At 38.0% G+C, this 20,087-nt stretch overlaps 2 protein-coding genes across 2 annotated transcripts in view; one reads left to right on the top strand and one right to left on the bottom strand.

The window, feature by feature from the left end:
* The first annotated feature begins 54 nt into the window (after positions 1–54).
* On the top strand, positions 55–17,249 carry LOC117293790 (ran GTPase-activating protein 1-like). The gene is made up of 16 exons (XM_033776233.1): positions 55–441; positions 1,125–1,252; positions 2,079–2,138; positions 3,098–3,274; positions 3,913–4,047; positions 4,456–4,557; positions 5,208–5,264; positions 5,759–5,872; positions 6,449–6,548; positions 8,518–8,602; positions 10,699–10,903; positions 13,804–13,902; positions 14,748–14,853; positions 15,121–15,209; positions 15,630–15,751; positions 16,795–17,249. The coding sequence occupies exons 1-16, from the start codon at positions 315–317 to the stop codon at positions 16,862–16,864; spliced, it is 1,776 nt and encodes a 591-aa protein (XP_033632124.1). The 5' UTR covers positions 55–314; the 3' UTR covers positions 16,865–17,249.
* Positions 17,250–17,480: 231 nt separating this feature from the next.
* Positions 17,481–20,087, bottom strand: part of LOC117293705 — a 30,857-nt gene continuing 28,250 nt past the window's right edge. Inside the window, exon 16 of the mRNA XM_033776118.1 lies at positions 17,481–19,986. Within this exon, the coding sequence (XP_033632009.1) occupies positions 19,825–19,986 (162 nt within the window). The 3' untranslated portion in view covers positions 17,481–19,824. The remainder of the gene's footprint in view (positions 19,987–20,087) is intronic.

Below are 20,087 nucleotides of genomic sequence, written 5' to 3'. Positions count from 1 at the left end.
AAAGATTCCGATGTGATTGGAACGTGGGTACCAGCTTATGTCTACTAGCTTTTGAATGGGTGCACGTGAATTCAATTCTGCCAACTTGTTGTCTTAGAAAACAGACAATTCTGCTTCTTTTTTTTATGCTGATTCAAAATTTACGGTGTCAAAATATTGTCTGTTTACTCGATGTTAATTAGGTACCTTGTCTGTAGTTATTCCAAGTCGGTTAGATCTTGCTGAGAGAAGATTTAGTGCCGTAGTTTTTCTTGAAGATTTACGAACGATTTTTACACACCGCGGGAAAGGAAGGGTGCAGACCGAGTTTACCGATGGCCGCTAACGGGGCTGGAGACGGGGTCGGGTCGGTAGCTGAACTGCTGGCAAAGACCACGGTCAAACAGATCAATGAAGTATCCTTCGCCGGTAAAGGACTCAAACTCGACAAGGCAGAAGATGGTATGATATTTGCAAATGGAAAATCGTTTTAAGTTTGTGATGACTGATGTAGTAAATAAACAAACAAACATGCAAACAAACAAACATTTACCAAAAAAAAGTTTTTTTAAATAAATATTAATAGCCTAAGTCGCACATTAATTTATTTAAAAACATTGTTTTTTGTATACACAAACTGGTCCTCTGCTCCACTAGTGACGTGTTTTGAATCAAATGTTGATTGATGAAATATTTTGTATATTTATTTATTTTAAAATTAAATACAAGAATTGTTTAAAAAACTTTAATATTATTTATTATTTACGGTTTTAACACACAATTCTTCAAGTACAGGAAAAGTAAAGTAGTGGTTTATTTCTTGTTAACTTGTTGTATTTGTATAAGTGTGGGGATCCTAAATGTGTCTGTTTATTTTATTATTTATTTTGTTTATTAATACTAGTTTATCCTATTGGTATTTTCTATTTATCTTTTTATTTAGTAATTTTTTTTATTCAAAACAATTAGGGGGGTTGCAGGATCCATTAATTCCTGTTCCAGCATACGTTAATGTTTTGTTGTCATGTTGTGGAATTATGTGAGTGGAATATTACCATCGATTCAATATTGACAATTTTACACATTTATTGTGAAAGTATTGCATTGTAATTTATTAAAAACAAACATTTTTTTATAACCTACAGCGAAAGATATTGTCAAAGCCATTGAAGACTGCAAGGACATGCAGTCTCTTAAGTTGGAGGGCAACACTGTTGGTAAAGAAGCAGCAGAAGCAATAGGAAAGGCGTTGCAGAAGAGGCAAGAGTTTGAGGTTCGTTCGCTAAGTTTAACATCAAGTAATAATCCACAAGGGAAACTGACTGGTGTTTTTTGCTTGAAAAAAGACAAATTTACTTAAACCTACAAGTACAACCTCTGGATAAAAATGCCGGCGCTCTACCAACTGAGTTATCTAGCCCTAGCATACAGGGCCCAATTTCATAGAGCTGCTAAGCACAAAAATTTGCTTAGCATGAAATTTCTTCCTTGATAAAAACAGGATTACTTACAAAATTTCCATTTGTTGCATATTTCTTGTTTACTGGTATTCAGCTGTTGTTTGCTTATCCTGAAAATCATGTGGAAATTTGGTTTTTATCAAGGAAGAAATTTCATGCTAAGCAAATTTGTGTGCTTAGCAGCTCTATTAAATTGGGCCCAGGAGTTGTAGGTTCAAGTCCCACTCCAGTGCGTTTTGTCAGTATCTTTGTTATTGATGCCAGTCAGAAGCCATTCAACCTGTACCTGCCGTAAAGCCAGAACCTGCTTTCACGAAACGCTAGAATTAATCCTATCTCGAGTTAGGACGAGTAACCCATCCTAACTTATGACGTGTTCAATGCGTCCTATGCCTTTGGATACGGAACTGAACTCGTCCTAAGTCCTAAGATAAGTGAAATTGATAGCAGGGATCACATCCAACTTTATGATACAACCTGGGAAGTGGCAGGATAGCGAACGTTCATTTTAACCTCTAGAAGTATCTCGATTTTACAGGATGAAAACAAAGACCAGTAATTTCAAGTCAATGTGTCTTTAACTTATTATTATTATTATTATTTTATTTTTTTTATTTTTTCACTTCTTTTTTTCTCCAGAGAGCACGATGGGCTGACATGTTTACTGGAAGATTACGATCAGAAATTCCGCCTGCGTTGGTGAGTGTTCAAATGAGTTTGACAATTTAAGAGTCCAAGTAGAATTGACAGTTTTTCCAAACACATAGGAAATACCTTTCGGTGGTTTATTTACCTGTCTTTCACCTCTGTAGACCCCAGTTCAAATCACACCTCAGACTGGAGCCTTTGCATGTGGATTAAATTTTTGTCCCTAATTAATTGGTTTTCCTGCCACTTCTAAAGCTTGCCATTTCTTCTTGTTTCATATTCATAAATAAAATATATTTGATTGGTTTGGAAATTGATGTAAACATTTGTAACATAAGGTTGATTGATTGATTTATTGGTTAAATTTATTCTGATAAAATACAGCAAGAATATGGCAAAAAGTACATAAACAACATCAAGAGGTTAAATACTGGATAAAATAAACCAAAATGCACCAACACCAAAAGAAAGAAGAGCTGCACAAATTATCCAAGGATAGCCCTAAAAAGCCCCCAGTGTATCTTCCTGCCAAAATGTATATATGCCAATATGCCTAACAAATAATAATAATAATAATAATAAGACTTGTAATGCGCACATATTCACCCTGCTGGGTGTTCAAGGCGCAGTAAAAACCAACAACAAACGAAACAAAACAAAACACAGACACAACAGACACAACAAAATTAGTCCTTGAAAACCTGTGACATAAGATCAGTTTTGAGAAGAGGTTTGAATGGTGTGGTACAAAGACAAGATCTAAGATTAAGTGGTAGAGAGTTCCAGATTTGTGGCGCAGCAGAAGAAAAAGACCTGTCTCCCCATGAGTGTCAAGACTTGGGTTCAATGAGAAGAAGCATGGAACTTGATCGAAGATTTCTTGATGGAGTGTAAACTTTAAGAAGTTCAGTGGGGAGCCTTGCCATTAAGTGCTTTGTGTACACAAGAGTAGAAAGATCAATACAACTCTCAATCTCTTTAGATTAACCAATTTTTTTATGACATTCCAGCGATCGTTGGGAGGTGCGATTATCATTGCAGACGCCCACCTGGTAGAGTTAGATCTCAGCGACAATGCCTTCGGTCCTGACGGAGTGAAGGCTGTCCAGGAGCTCATTGAGAGTAAAGCTTGCTACACGCTGAAGGAGTTGAGGTTTAACAACAACGGGTTGGGTATTGGTGGCAAGGTAAGATCACAGATTTTTATTAATTTTGTTTTCTAATGGGCTTGATAGACTTGTACCTCAGGCCTGGAATGTTTTGAGAGGGACAAGGCCATTTAAATTTTACAGAAGGGCATTTCCCTTGGAAAACATTTAATCTATAGTAATGATTTGAAGGGGCACCAAGTCCAGACCAGGGCAGTTGAAGGGAACTTCCATTGGGAAAACCTTGTCTAGGACTTGTTTGAAGGGGCACCAAGGCCAAGACGGTAGACCAGGGCAGCAGTTGGGAACTTATTTTAGAAAACCTTGTCTATTGGAATGATTGGAAAGAGGCACCAAGTCCAGACCATGGCAGTTGAAGGGAGTTTCCATTAGGAAAACCTTGTCTATGACTTGTTTGAAGGGGCATCAAGGTCAAGACTAGGGCACCAGTAGGGAACTTCTTTAGAAAGCCTTGTCTATTGGAATGATTGGAAGGGGCACCAAGGCCAAAACCAGGGCAGCAGAAGGGCATTTCATACCGGAATGATTTGAAGGGGCATCAAGACCAGGGCAACGAAGCCTTCATGAAGTTCAAGGCTTTTATTTGATCTTGGGTTGGCATTCAAGAAACTAAATGCTTTTAATCCTTTAATCCTTTAATCCCTCTGTGTCTGTAGCTCCTGGCAGAGGCTCTCATCAGATGTCACAAGAGCAGCTCAGGGGCCGGCAAACCTTTATCCCTAGCCACTTTTGTTGCCGGTAGAAACAGATTAGAAAACCCTGGAGCCATTGCATTGGGGGAGGCCTTTAAGGTGGGTAAAAAATAATTGTCTTCAAGTGAACTTGAATCCTCGATTCTGATGAATAAATCCTTACTAAGAGTGTGTCGTAAACCCATTTAAACAACCCATATCTAACCCTGTTTTATAGCGTTCTGTTTTAAGCTGAAAATTGGAAATGGCCCGACTTGAACTTTTTCATTTATTTAAACACCAGGTTCTTTTGGTTGATAAGCAATAGCTTATCCTTAAATTTTAAGTTATGCGTCAAGTTTGCTTGGAGATAAATTTGTTATAGCACACTTGCGCTCAAAGAGTATGGGTATATCTTATATCCAACTCCACTTTCAGGAGGACGTACACCAGCATGAGTTCAAGCAATGTGACGTGAGTGTAAGAGAGTTAAATTGAATTTATCTTGTGTTTTATTTGATTATTCAGACGATAGGGACACTGGAAGAGATAGCTATGCCACAGAATGGAATCAATCATGAAGGGATAACGGCACTGGCTGAATCGTTAATACATAACAAGAACCTCAGGGTAGGTACAAACAGGATAAAAGTAACTGCTCGCCCTTAAAGGATTTGGGTACTTTTTCAAAATGTCCACAGATTTAATTTAAAGCCATTGGACAATTTCAGTACAGAAAATAAATTAAAAGTTCACAGGTTTACGGAAGGTAATGTTGAAAGACTTCTCTTGAAATATTATTCCATGAAATGCTCAACTTTTTGAGAAAACATTAAAACAATATCAATTCTTGATATCGAGAATTACGGACAATTAAATTTAAACACATGTCATGACACGGCGAAACGTGCGGAAACAAGGGTGGGTTTTCCCATTATTTTCTCCTGACTCCGATGACCGATTGAGCCTAAATTTTCACAGGTTTGTTATTTTATATAGAAGTTGTGATACACGAAGTGATGGCCTTGGACAATACTGTTTACCAAAAGTGACCAATGGCTTTAAACTTACACAGTTTGGAGATAATGTTAGTAGAAAGATTCCCTTCAAATATTACTTACTGAGGTGCTGTAGTTTTTGAGAAATGAGTAAAACAAGTCACAAAATAACTAAGTTTAACTTTAATCTGTGTATATTGTGTTTTGTGTACATAGACCCTTTAACACTAGCCCAAAATGATTTGAGATTTTGATTGTTTTGTTTTTCATTTCTCTCCACAGAATATTAATCTTCAAGATAACACATTCACAGAGAAGGGTGCAATACCGATGGCCAAGGTAAGAATTCACACTGATGATAGTTAAACCAATTAACTTGTATATTGATGCATGCTTTCCAAAGGCGGGGACAAATGAGACACTTTTCTAATCTTTATAACAGAAGTCAAAAGAACATCTATTATTTCAAATCTGAGATTAAAAATATTTGAAATTTGGTAATACAATACACAGGTATCCTTTTTTATATACACCAGCTGTGCCTAGCACTTTTTGTTTTGTTCAGTTGACATATCGCAGTTGCATTCCTTAGTACAGTATATTTGACTTTTTCATTTGTATATGGTTTTAGTGTTAAAAACACCAGTGTTAAATTTTAGTCTCAAAGCTTACGGATTATGAAGTTGACTCTAGAAACATTGTGTGTCATCTATCTCATCATGAAGAATGTCTTTCGGTGTCAACAGAAAGTCTGTTGGAAATCGCATTGAGTAAATCTTTTCTTTTTTTTTTTAGTTTTTTTTTTTCATCTTGCATTTCATGATCTCCAACAGGCCCTGAGGACTCTAGACAAAGTGGAATCCATTAACTTTGGGGATTGTCTCGTCAGGACGGATGGAGCCAGCGCCCTCGCAGAAACAATCAAAAACTGTCTCCCTATACTCCGGGTAAGGTCACCTATTTAAGCTTCTCTTCCGCCAAACTTCAGTCGAGACCTGGGCCCACTTTCATTCATAGCACTGCCTACTTGCAAATTTTGTGGGTTTCCATTTCATAGCGCTGCTAACCGTTAGCACTCAAAAAGGCATGCTAACCTTCCGGTGCTTACTGTATGAAAATGAGTGATGTTACAATGCAAATCATTTGTGAAAAATCAAGATGGTCGCCCAATTTTTGTAACGGCCTGTGGAATACACTTGAGCTTAGGCAAATTTTTTCTGCTATAGTTTGCATGAAAATTTGCGATTAAACATCTCTATGAAATTTGCCCGAGGGGGCCAAATCATATATGCATAAAATATTATTTGACAATCTCTGCTTAGCAAACGTAGGCAGGATACCAGTCACAGATTGTGCATGTTACATGACACTTTACCTTTTAACCATATTCTGGTAAGCATAACGTTGTTGTGCTTAGCTCTTTCGTGCGCTTAAGCAGCTCTTTATTATTTTTACTATAGTGAAATTATTGATGAAGTTACAAACATTTTAACCCATGTTTATTTTTCATTTGACATGAACAGGAGTTAAACTTGAGTTATGGCGAGATTAAGAGGGAGGCTGGAATCGAGTTAGCGGAGAGCGTCGATTCCAAGGATACGCTTAAAGTACTTGAGCTCAATGGTAAATCAGTTAAGATAATTCCTTGCCTGCTGTTTTTGTTCTTTTATGTCGAACCCTGTCAGTGACTTGATTCTTTAATTCATCTTAAGATATTGTCGTAGCTTTAGCCCACATACTTTCAACAAGTTTTGCCAGCAAGTTGATCAACTTTTCAAAACCGTTCGAGTGCACACTGTGTGTATGCAGTGTTCACCCTTTGGTCCGCTGGCCAATTGCTTGTTAAAACACACAAGGATTAGTCAAAATTCACTGCATGTGTCCTGGCTGGCTAGTTCACTGTTGAGAAGCTTCCCTGTTTCATCAGAAATATGTACACTTGAAAAGGTTGTGGATTAGTGAAATGATAAACTAAGTGGTCCTGCTTGCCAGTCACTAAAAAGGGCTGGGCGAACAATGGTATTGTGGCATATCTTTGCTGACAGTAGGAGTGCTGACTCAGGGTTGTCTGTGTACAGTGTAGAAGCATTCACCACATGATATCACATCTCAGGCTGGCATAGAGTACTCGTCATTCGAAACCACAGCGGATGGTGTTAAACGGTCAGACAGTAGGAGGGTGGACTGTGTACTGTGTAAATGCTTGGTCATACAGTAGGAGGGTTGTCTTTGTACTATGTAGATGCATTCACCACATGATATCACATCTCAGGCTGGCATAGAGTACTCGTCATTCGAAACCACAGCGGATGGTGTTAAACGGTCAGACAGTAGGAGGGTGGACTGTGTACTGTGTAAATGCTTGGTCATACAGTAGGAGGGTTGTCTTTGTACTATGTAGATGCATTCACCACATGATATCACATCTCAGGCTGGCATAGAGTACTCGTCATTCGAAACCACAGCGGATGGTGTTAAACGGTCAGACAGTAGGAGGGTGGACTGTGTACTGTGTAAATGCTTGGTCATACAGTAGGAGGGTTGTCTTTGTACTATGTATATGCATCCACCACATGATATCACATCTCAGGCTGGCATAGAGTACTCGTCATTCGAAACCACAGCGGATGGTGTTAAACGGTCAGACAGTAGGAGGGTGGACTGTGTACTGTGTAAATGCTTGGTCATACAGTAGGAGGGTTGTCTGTGTACAGTGTAGAAGCATTCACCACATGATATCACATCTCAGGCTGGCATAGAGTACTCGTCATTTAAAACCACAGCGGATGATGTTAAACGGTCAGACAGTAGGAGGGTGGACTGTGTACTGTGTAAATGCTTGGTCATACAGTAGGAGGGTTGACTGTGTACAGTGTAGAAGCATTCACCACATGATATCACATCTCAGGCTGGCATAGAGTACTCGTCATTCGAAACCACAGCGGATGGTGTTAAACGGTCAGACAGTAGGAGGGTGGACTGTGTACTGTGTAAATGCTTGGTCATACAGTAGGAGGGTTGTCTGTGTACAGTGTAGAAGCATTCACCACATGATATCACATCTCAGGCTGGCATAGAGTACTCGTCATTCGAAACCACAGCGGATGGTGTTAAACGGTCAGACAGTAGGAGGGTGGACTGTGTACTGTGTAAATGCTTGGTCATACAGTAGGAGGGTTGTCTTTGTACAGTGTAGAAGCATTCACCACATGATATCACATCTCAGGCTGGCATAGAGTACTCGTCATTTAAAACCACAGCGGATGATGTTAAACGGTCAGACAGTAGGAGGGTGGACTGTGTACTGTGTAAATGCTTGGTCATACAGTAGTAGGGTTGTCTTTGTACAGTGTAGAAGCATTCACCACATGATATCACATCTCAGGCTGGCATAGAGTACTCGTCATTCAAAACCACAGCGGATGATGTTAAACGGTCAGACAGTAGGAGGGTGGACTGTAAACTGTGTCATATTGCAGTCTGGCATAGTGCACTCATCTTTCCAAACCACAGTACATTAGGTTGAATGGTCAGACAATAGGAGTGTTAACTGTTTAGCCTAATATTTCTTTTGTATGATTATTTAAACTAGGTAATAGTTTTGGTGAGGAGGGCGTGGAGTTGGTCCGTGGAGTTTTGGAATCCAGCGGTCGTATCGACGCTCTTGGCACTCTCAGGTAACTCTTGAAAAAATATGCTAACAGTTATTTTGAGTAATTACCAATAGTATCCAATGTCTTTAAGGCCTGGTAATGAGTTTAGATGCATATCAAAGGCATGCAACTCTTCCACGTTTCCGCAGAATTCCGGGTTTTAAAAAAAATGATCAGTGCATTAAAAAAACATCGTTTTGATTTTTTTTTTTCTGTTAAAGCCTAATATATGCCTGGCAACAACAATGTACAACTACAATAGTGTTAAATAAGCTTAGTACATGTACATGCTAACAATGCACCTTAGAGCATAATAAACCTCAACATTTTCTAGGGTACCTATGTGGGTCTCGTGTCCTGTAGTTTCGGCTGCCTCGCTCCGCACTTGTGTTGTGCCTTTGAAGATTTTCATCTCTTTTTTTTCAACGATATCAGGGCATATTTCTGTTGAGGATATTTTTACAGAAGTACAAGTTATGTGTTGTGGTCAAGTGCATTGGACTCAAGCTCTGGTGATTCTGATCAGCAGAGTGTTAGTTCGAGTCCCGACACTTTGTATCCTTAAGCAAGACACCTCACAAGTATTGCTTCGTCCTTTCGGATGGGATGTAAGGCCTATGTGTTGTGTGATGCATGTAAATAAACCCAGTGCACTGATTACTAAGAGAAGAGGTTTGCCCCAGTGTTTTCTGGTATGGTGAGCAACTTGTAAACCGTCACATGGTGCTTTGCACATAAATCGGTCTTGTATTTCAAACATGTAGCTCTACACGATTCGCTGCATATTGCCCCACATCACCTTGTTAACCTTTACAAGTAAAGATATTGGTCTCATGCTTCAAAGGCGTAGCTCCACAATACCTTGCAGGAATAAACTTAATGTTAAAGCGCCTTGAGCATCAATGAGTGACAAATAAGAGCACTATTATAAGAAGCTTTTATTATGATGTAGGATTTGAGGCATTGCATGGTGAGGTATCAATATATACTTGGTTTGCGGTAACACCATGTGTGTATCTACTTGCCAGGTAGAGTGTGTTCTTAGAGAACTGTCTTGCTTAATTCTACTACCATGGATGGATTGTTCGGGTGTTCGGGAGACTTCTCAGTTCTGAAAAGCACTGTCCTGCTTTTTAACTACACACTGTACACACAACGTACAGAAGGTATAGAAAATTGGCTGGACTACTACTTTAGCCAGGCCTGTGAGCGGGTCATGAAAAAAAAAGCGGAAAATTGCTGTCCGGATTTTGGGCCATAATTACGAACGTAATAAAAGGCCTTAATTAAAAAACTGAAGCGTAGACAACACACTCACAGAAACAATAGGCCACAATTCTTACATGTAACAATGTGTTGTGCATCCTCATTTTCAATATATTGTTGTAGCATTCCTTTAGAAATAAATCCACAAGCGCGATGAGTCCTCGTCGTCGACTGCCATATTTTACTTGTCGCAAACAAATACACACTGTACACACAACGTACGGACGTCGCATGGGGGGAAAACCATGTGTGCTTAATCCTGTCTCAAGGTGTTGGCTTTTTAGTAAAGCGCCCTCTGTTGGTGCAATTGAATATTGACATTGAAGTACATGTGAAATAGACATCGCGCTAAACGAAAAATTAACAACAACGGCTCCAATGAAAGACCAACACGGAGCATTTTACTGGGTCTAGCCCCCGACTCACATGTCAAAATCAAATCGCAATTAAAGTGCTTCCCGATTCCAGATAAGTGCTGCTTGACGATCTATTTCGGATGTAAAAAAAAAAAGATAAAAACGGAACGGGAAAAAGCGGAGCTCACAAGAAAAACAAGGAACGGAAAAAAGTGGAACCCACGAAAAATGCAGACTGGGAAAATTAAAAAGAGCGGAAATCCGCTTTAAAGCGGAGATTTCACAGGCCTGTTTAGCTTATAGGATCGTAATTAACTGCACTATCGCGGAGTCGGTTCTTGTATTGCACTCAACATTTCGACTAGCTTGCTCTAGTCATCGTCAAGATTTATTATTGTTATTATTATTCTTTGTAAAAAAACAATCAGTGCTTCAAGATGCCCTCAAGTGTGATAAAGCACTGTATAAGAACTTTGTATTTAATTTTTTTGTTTTCAGTGATGATGAAGGAGATGATAGTGATGATGATGATGATTATGAAGATGTTGATGATGATGATGATGATGAAGATGAAAACGAAGATGAGGAAGACGTAAATGAAGAAGACGAGCAAGGAGAAGTCAGCAACGATCCTAAGCTACAGGTCAAAGGAGTCAAAGCCATCATCTCACCAAGGAAAGACGAGGACAACAACAAAATCGTGGTAAGTGGCTGACTATTTTTTTCATCTTAAAGGCACTGGACACTTTACTTCAGAGGGAGTAGTTTCTCACAATATTTTATACGTTACCAAGTAAGTTTTTTATGATAATAATTACAAAACGTGTCCAGTGCCTTTAAAAATGTCAAATATCAAGTAATAAACCTCAAGGAAAACTGACTGGGTAAGTTGATCTCAGTTGGTAGAGCGCCGGCAAGTTATGGATGGTTTTCAGGCTTGCGATTTGTGAGACTTTGTTAAAAGACTTTGACATTTTTTTTAGCTTATTTAAACATAGAAATGCTGTAAACTTCAAGAGTCTGAAATGTTACATTCTGTACATGTTCAATGGGCTTCACTGCCCACCAAAAAGGAAATCATATCCAATTTGTATTTATTAATTTTTTCATACAATCTTGCATCTGAGTGTCTCCATTTTACAGTATCTTTTTTAAGACAAAAAAAAACTATGACAGTCTGTGAGGGCGCCATTCAAATCCCAATCCAATTCTTCTCCAGCAAGGTTCTAAAACAAACCCTTTTTTCCCCCTTTTATTTTTTGTTTATTCAGAGTTCTGGTGCCACAGACGACCTCACAGATTGTTTAGAAAAACTAGCTCTCTGAGTAGAACCAACTGACACAGGACTGGAATCCAAAAATAAAAATATTTTTTAAAGCTTGAGATAATTTTAATTTTTTCTATTGGAAATTGAAAGGATTTTATAAGAAAAATCTAGAGCCAAGAATTTATTTTGAAAAAGCTTTCCACTGTGGACTCTCACAAATAGTATTAAAAATATAGTGCCAAATGCATAATGTTTCTGTTGATATATTTTAAACTGGCTATTACTTTAAATACAAATACATGCAACCATAAAAACTACTTGTCACTTCCATCCACACTGAATTTGTTTTTTATTAACTGTTTTGTTTTGCGACCGTTTGTTGTGATATTTATATTTTCGTTGCTACAAGTTTGAATTAAGTTTGATGCATGTTTTTGAATCTTCCTATTTCAATCCGAAGATCAGAAGAATTATTATAGTTGCCTGAAAAGTCTATACAAGTATATACTATACCGACAGTCAGTGCAACAACTTCGTATCTTGATTATGCAACGTCATATCTCACATGAAAATGAACCACCCCAAATACTAAATATCAGTGTCTTTTGGTTTTGTGTGTACATCTGGGGTAATTTAATCAAGATACAACCTTTGGACACTTTTAAATTTGTGAGTCTTTAAAGTAAAGCTAGTTTAATAGCAGAGACAATTATTGGCGTAACGATATGTACATTTAGGTCAGCCCTGGCACTCGATCAAACATGTTTAACTTTTTCCCAGGGACAATTATCATGAATGCTAAGTATGAGATTTGTCCCTTTTTAAAACTTTTTGTCTACAATCGTCATACAAACATTAAATTCAGTTTGTCTTAATGTCTTTTTGACGGGTCAAAAACTTCCTTACTTTTGTTTTATTTTATTTTTTAGAAGACGTTGCTGATTGTGGCCTTCTGATGATTTGCATACACTAAAAAGTGTCTGCAATTTTAGAGTTTAAAAACAAACTATCAAAGTCAATAAACCACTTTGGTTTTTAAATTCACAAGAAAAAGACTGTATGACCAATTACCTATTTAGGCATACATGTAGGTTAGTAAAAGAAGAATAAACTAGATTTTTGTTTTTGTTTTATGTCAAATTTAAAGAAGTTCTTAGTGTGTGACTTTTTTACCTTTTCCATTTGCATGTAAATATTAAGGTGACTTTTTGAAATAAACATAATGTACAGAAGTAAATGCATCAATTTTGTCTTTGACTGATGGGAGTTGTATTGTGAACCTAGCTGTGGATTAATGTTTGTGGTGTTTGTCGCCCTTTGCCAAAATCAGGGACCACTAGGAAATATTGAAAAGGCATTAAAAGTAACAGACAGTAAGACATCCAATAACAATTATACACGGTTCTTATATTGTGTTTTATCACCTACAAGGACATCTTAAAGTGCTCATTATTTTCTTTGACAAGGTATGCAGAGCTTTGTTTAAAATATAAGACCCATTTATGTACATAGCACCATACAATCTGCAGCCAACAGTATACTGAAAACACAGGGGAGAACCCCTTCTCATAAACGATAAGTGCACTGGGTTCTTCACATAACACGCGTGACATACAGCATATAGACATACATCCCATCTGGAAGATGAAGCAATTATGCTTAAAGGCAGAAAGTGTCAATACTGAGTGAGACCAGAGTTTGAGTGAGTCCAGTGCGCTTTACCGCTAGGCAACGACATGCTGACACCCAAAACAGCTATGATATCAATGTTTTAAACCTTCTAGTTAGGACATGTTGAGAATAAAAGTTCTTATTTCGTTACGGTGTCATGTGAGATCTCTCCTAATCATGTTTTGGTTTAGACGGGAAAACAAGTTATCAAATTAAAGAAACCAAGATTTTTTAATTTCAAAGGAAGATAAAATAAGAGCTTTGGGGTATTTTTAAAGGTAAACTTAAAGAAGTTTTTAGTGTGTGAAGGTTGAAAGGGAAAACTTTTGCAACATACTGAGCAGAAAGATAGAATAGAAAGTAGTCTTTGTGCAAGCCGTTCACTCGTTTCATGCTCCGCACATTACTGTCAAACTATAGAGGATGCTGTTTGGTGACAGGTTTGCGGCTTCCAGATATGCCCTTTATTTGTGAAATAGTTGTAACGTGTGTAGTGTTGAGTGTATGTAGGCCCTTTGGTTAAAACATCTCAACAAGAACATTCTGCAACGGTCTAGCCATAGCAAAAGCCAAGGCTTTTAAAAGAATCGTCTAATAAGAGGATGAACATGGTAATATTTAAAGACTCCACAAACAGCAGTCTTTATTATCTTTATTGTCACAAGGTACCAGTCACAGCTGCTCAATTTCTAGGTTTCCCAAGTGCGGACAAACTCCTCCGGATTGGAGATGAACGAGGGCAACTCATCTTGAAGGAATTAGGGGTAAGGACGAGGTCATAAGAAATATAAAGACATTGCAGGAAAGAAGGAAAGATGTAGCGTTGATTCCGAAGGAGATATGTTTTTGGCAGCAATTGATTGAATTGATTGACTGATCGATCGATTGAAGTTTATTTGGTCTAAAAAGAACACAATTACATGTAGCTCCATGGATCACCAAGGGAGTCGTAATTTTAAACATAGCATGAGTAAAAGCATTCAATACTTGTTCAAATTTTACTTGTGTTGCCATGGTTGGCTTGTCACGTTTGTGTGGCTTTCTAGGTTTGAACCAATTCACCTAGCGTCATCATCCAAATAATCTTGGATGCGCCATTTTGGTGGTCAATGTCAACGTGTGTTATTAAGTGAAGTGCGCATTTTAGGCGATGCGTAAACCTATTGACCCACCATGTTGGTGGTCAATTGGCGCGTGTGACGCGCGTGCAAGGGGTCAATAAGTAAGACATATCATGTGACGCACTTTAAACCAATTGAAATGCAGAATATGGGATTTTAGGCATTGCATGGTGAGGTATCAATATATATTTGGTTTGCGGTAACACCGTGTGTGTATCTACTTGCAAGTGGTAGTAGAATATAAAGCAAGACAAGGTCTCAACAGAACATTATCTACCTGTCAAGTAGATACACACATGGTGTTTAATACTGCAAATCAAATATGTACTTATAAGAGACTCGTGGGCAAATGAGTTGTTCCGGTAGAGTTGCTATCTTTTTTGGAACATGTTTGGGGGGGGGGGCTGTCTGCACAATTGTTTTTTCCTTAAAAGGTGAAAGTCCTTTATATTGAAATGTGTATTTTTTATATTATTTTTTCCCTGTAGAATAACAGTGAGGATGTAGAGAAAGTCATCCAGGTGTTTGTGAAGGTAGCGTCAGTGATGGATATCAATAGATCATCGATCAGGCAGGCCGTCTGTGAAACATCAGGTATGAAGATTTAGGCCATTGTGGTAACTGATTGATAGGTATCAGGGTTAGAGGGTTAGGGATGGGATTCTTCTGTTTGGCTTTTTCTTTATCAAGAGTTGGCAGAATTTAATTGATGAAATAAGTGCATTGAGAATAAAGAACATTATTTTTTGTATGACACTTCGAAGTGGGATAAGCACTGTGTACTCCAAGCTTTCTGAGCTTTGGGGAGAAACAAATGTTGATAGAATGTTTTTGAAACTCATTTGTCCTTTCTTTAAACAGATGTTTTACTTGGAAGACTTTTTACCAGTGACAAGTGTAAAGCTGAGACAATCGCCAACAGTATCTTGGTACACATCGGACTCATCAAGGTAAATCAGAAAAGAAATTGTATTAACATCTTCAGAACCAGGGAAAGGTGTACAACCTGTGCCACGACACCATAGTGTGCGTTTGCGATGTTTGGTGCCATGCATGGTTTAGGCTCTTTATTGACTCGATTTGACCGACATCCTCACCCGTAATCAATTTTGGTTGTGTTCACATCCCCTTGCATTGGCCTCCATGTCGGCGTTCAAACAATGGAAATGTTTATGCGCGGCGCACAACTCTCAGCCAATGACAGGCCTTCCTTTGACCTCGGTGAGGGTGCTGTTTGGGCTTGTGACATCATAGGCAAGGTTTATTTTACTTTAATCTCTGCTAAGCACACAATATGTAAGCAAATGTGTCTGCTTGTAGCAGCTCAATGAAATAAGGCCCATATCTGTATGTATATTTCTTTCTGACAGAGTGAAGATAAGATCAAGCCAATAGACGACCCATCAGGTCTCCTGCTTGCCATGGAGCATGTCGTCAAACAAGACTACTTCCCTAGTCACTTGGCCCAGTTCTTCATCACTTTCTTGTCAAAGTAAGTTACTTATTGAAATGGAAATAGAAGGGGTGCGTTATTTGTTTTTGTAACCAATAACTGTTGTTTTATGCTAGTTGATGGTTCTGGGGTCGGTTTCACAAAGAGTTAGGACTAGTCCTAACTTAGGACTATTCCTAGGAGATATTACAAACGCATGGCAAGTCTCAAAATAGGACGAGTAATTCATCCTAACTCGAGATAAGACTAGTCTTAACTCTTTGTGAAATCCACCTCAGGTGCATTTGTTCTTGGTGCCCTTGTGAGAGACGGCAAAGGTGAAATCAATTAAAGAATAGGCATGGCATGGTCGGCATGCAACAACATGACCGCTGTATGGAAATCAGGCCTGAACAAAAAGACCAAACCACACATTTTCGAATCAACTGTAGAACCAATCATGATGCATGGCTCATAATGAGTAATCTGACGTATATACTGAACTGAATGGTAAGGAACCAAAACTACACACTAAAATACAACAGCATTGTCTGAGACTCGCAGGGCACTCGTACAGAAACATCAAAGACCTGTCTCTCAGCGTATCACCTGGTCAACAAAACATGGAAGGAGAAACAGGGGAAGACGAAAGAGCAGCTATACAGATGCAATTGCCAGGGACATTAGGGTGCTTCCAAATGATCTCCCCAACTTAACAAGGGATTAACAAGAATGGGCAAATCTAAACACAATTTCGACCTAGATCGACTAGAGAGAGAGATTTGTCTATTATCAATGTACTAGAATAGTGGAAACATGATTCATAGCCAGCATACCACCTCTTGACATGTCAATGGTTTTTTTTTTTTTCAGGTATGAGATTGTTCAGACTTTTCATGTCAACCTGGTGTGGAAAATCAGAAAATATTTTTTCCCACAAATAAAGAAACCCTGCCCATTGGTCTACTTCTCTAGTGCTTTGGATACTGTTTCCAAAATCTCCTTGGAATCTATAACCCGCAGGTTACCAAACAGTAACTTGTAGTCAGGGCTTCAGACTTTTTCGTTAGTAATGACTCTCACCACTGTCTTTTACTCTCCAGGACGCATCCTGTTTTAGACGTTCACTACAATCCCAAGCATCAACTCCTCCAAGCTCTTCATACGATATAAACTAGGCACGATGTTTGGCCCTCGCAACAAAAAACCACTAGGAAAAGGTGCAAGGGTTGACCTTTGTACAGTTATAGTCTTGTTTAAACTTTGAAAGGCTATTTAATATCAATTTTGCTGAGTTTTTCGAGGACTGTAAAAATCTGAAATCAGATTATAGTAGAAAGAACATCATGCTTGTTAACATCAGTCTATAAAGATGAGGTATTAAAGTTAGACATTTCCAGCAATCAATATTAATGGCAGGGATTATGAAGCCCCCCCCCCCTTCAACCAATCGGTATTTTGAGCCTCAGTTGGTACATGAATAACGAAGAATTAAAGGATTTGGGTACTTTTTGTAACACAAAACACAATGTCCACAGATTTACATTAAACTTACACAGTTTGAAGATAATGAAAGTAGAAAGCTTTCCTGAAAATATTAGATGCTGAGGCGTTGGAGTTTTTGAGAAATGAGTATAACAATGTCATGAAAATACGTTTTTACATGCTAAAATAATTTTCGTCTCATGATCAGTGAGACGAAAATTATTTTCATGACATTGTTTTACTCATTTCTCAAAAACTACAGCACCTCAGCAAGTAATATTTTCAGGGAAGCTTTCTACTATCATTATCTTCTAACTGTGTAAGTTTAATGTAAACCTGTGGACATTGTGTTTTTTCCCCCAAAAAAGTACATAGACCTTTGGAGACAACATAGGAAGGGGATCCAGTTAGACTTGATTCAAGTCTTAGATCGCGGTTATTCTTCTGCATCTCAGCCACGAAAACGCCCCCACACTATTAGCTATCACTCACCCTAAAATAGGCTGAATGCCGAAGAAAGATCACAAGAGGGCGCTGTTTGTAGCGGCTATCAGGACGACTTGGAACCAAGTCTAGGATCCAGTCTGAATGTCAGCCATTCTGCTGACTAGAAGTATTAGAGAGAATAGAATTAGCTGTCGCAAACTGCTACACAAATAACTGTATAAAACTCTCTTTAAGAATAACAAAGCTTTCTATAAGAACACTAGTCTGTAATTTTGATTTTTGTTTTGCTTTCACATTATTGAACGGTGAGATTCCGTGCTTGGCGCACTTGTCTTTCGTGAAATAGCCAAGAATATTAGTAATTGGCAAGTCAAAAAGGGGCTCCCACACCACCCCGCCCCTCATAATTATGCACTTTACACTTATAACTTAACTAGAAAATTCCAAATGAACAAGTCTAGTTTCTCTTTCATTTTGTTGTCAACTTTGTGTAAATAAGATTTGAAAGTTTACAAGAGTTTGGGCAAAAAGCCAAGAAATTCAATTTCTGACAACTGTTTTTGTTCATAATTACACTTATTTAATAAAAGAGATTAGTTACAATATGCCATCATAAATTACTTTTTCCTTAAAAACAAGAAAAATATAATGTAATAGTTTGCCTGAATTTTGATTTATCGAAGAGAATATACATTGCAGTTTTCGTTTTGAGGTGTCTTTTTTTTTCTTTTTCCCATTAATTCATTTGAACTTGTAGAGTTAATATTTGGATGGACTTCTTAAACTCCCGACAGCAGATACTTTTTCAAGATATTTTGAATCAATTTTGTATGAAATCTGTAAAACAATTTCATGTAAGTTCAATTTTAGTTTTTGTTTGACTGATATATTCCATGTACAGGTTAAAATACCATGAGTGTCATACTTTTAAAAATTGCTTTCCTAAAGTTTGTCTTTTTCTTCTTTATTTTAGATGTATTGAAATTGATTTAATGTATGTCAATATTTCCTTGTAAATAAATAAGCAGACTTTAATAATATTGATAAATGTAAGTATTGAATTTTTGTAAACTCATATAAATAATTATAAGGTTTCAGTAAAAATTCAGATGACATAAAAGAACTGATCATGGAAGTCAACATGTAGGGTTTTCAACCATTTATTAGTCACAAGGCAGTATGCAGGCTGGCAGAAAAGACTAGCTTTTGAGGAATTTATTAAATATCACAATTCCAGTGCAGTTTCTTAGCTTTCAGGCTGGTATTTTGAGACAATTAATCAATCACATTTCACCATCTTTCAAGAAACTTATTTAATCGACTAGACTCTTCCAGTCTGGTTTTTAGCTATCAATGGTTTCATTGCTGCTTTCAGGCTGATCAATCACATAACACCATCATGGAAGAAATCTTCCTCTGTGCAACTAGACTCCATTCCAGTCTGGTTTTAGCCATCATTGGTTTCATTGCTGCTTGCAGGCTGGTATTGAGACCAATCTATCACATTTCACCATCTTGAAAGAAATCTTTCTTTGTGCGATTAGACGCGATTCCAGTTTGGTTTTAAGCCATCATTGCTGCTGCTTGCAGGCTGGTATAGAGACTAATCAAGTACATCACACAATCTGGAAAGAATTCTTCTTTAGTGCGACTAGACTCTATTCCAGTCTTGTTTTTAGCCATCATCGATTCATTGCTGCTGGCAAGCTGGTATCGAGATTCGTCCATCACATCTCACATCTTGAAAGAAGTCTTCTTTAGTGCGACTAGACTATTCCAGTCCTGTTTTTATTTTTAGCCATCACTGGTTTCATTGCTGCTTGCAAGCTTGGATAGAGACTAATTAGTCACATCTCACCATCTTGGAAGAAATCTTCCTTTGTGCGACTAGACTCCATTCCAGTCTCGTTTTTAGTCATCATTGGTTTCATTGAAGCCATCAGGCTAATATTGAGACTAATCAATCACATATCACCATCTTGAAACAAGTCTTTTTTAGTGCGACTAGACTCCATTCAAGTCCTGTTTTTAGCCATCCTTGGTTTTATTGCTGCTGCTTGCAGGCTGGTATAGAGACTAATTAGTCACATCTCACCATCTTGGAAGAAATCTTCCTTTGTGCGACTAGACTCCATTCCAGTCTGGTTTTTAGCCATCATTGGTTTCATTGAAGCCATCCGGCTGATATTGAGACTAATCAATCACATCTCACCATCTTGAAAGAAGTCTTCTTTAGTGCGACTAGACTCCATTCCAGTCCTGTTTTTAGCCATCATTGGTTTCATTGCAGCCTGCAGACTGTTATAAAGTCTAGGGAACAGTAATTCCTGAGATGCAAGCAGTTGCTTGGTACGGTGACGTTCCTACAACAACAAAAAATCATTGTGATGTTTTAAAATGAGGTGGAATTTTTCCCCCAAATTAAAAACTTACATTATATTACACCCTCGTTTACACATGCCTC

This window comes from Asterias rubens, chromosome 8, assembly GCF_902459465.1.
Source record: "Asterias rubens chromosome 8, eAstRub1.3, whole genome shotgun sequence".
NCBI classification, from domain to species: Eukaryota; Metazoa; Echinodermata; class Asteroidea; order Forcipulatida; family Asteriidae; genus Asterias; species Asterias rubens.
Note: the sequence above shows the minus strand (reverse complement) of the source record. Positions and strands in the feature narration are given on the sequence as shown.

Bases quoted from the DNA above. Each gene is read 5' to 3' on its own strand.
- LOC117293790 (XM_033776233.1), top strand. From the start codon at position 315: ATGGCCGCTAACGGGGCTGGAGACGGGGTCGGGTCGGTAGCTGAACTG. The intron at 3,275-3,912 runs GTAAGATCACAG...CTGTGTCTGTAG, and splicing joins GGTTGGGTATTGGTGGCAAG to CTCCTGGCAGAGGCTCTCAT. The intron at 6,549-8,517 runs GTAAATCAGTTA...TATTTAAACTAG, and splicing joins TAAAGTACTTGAGCTCAATG to GTAATAGTTTTGGTGAGGAG.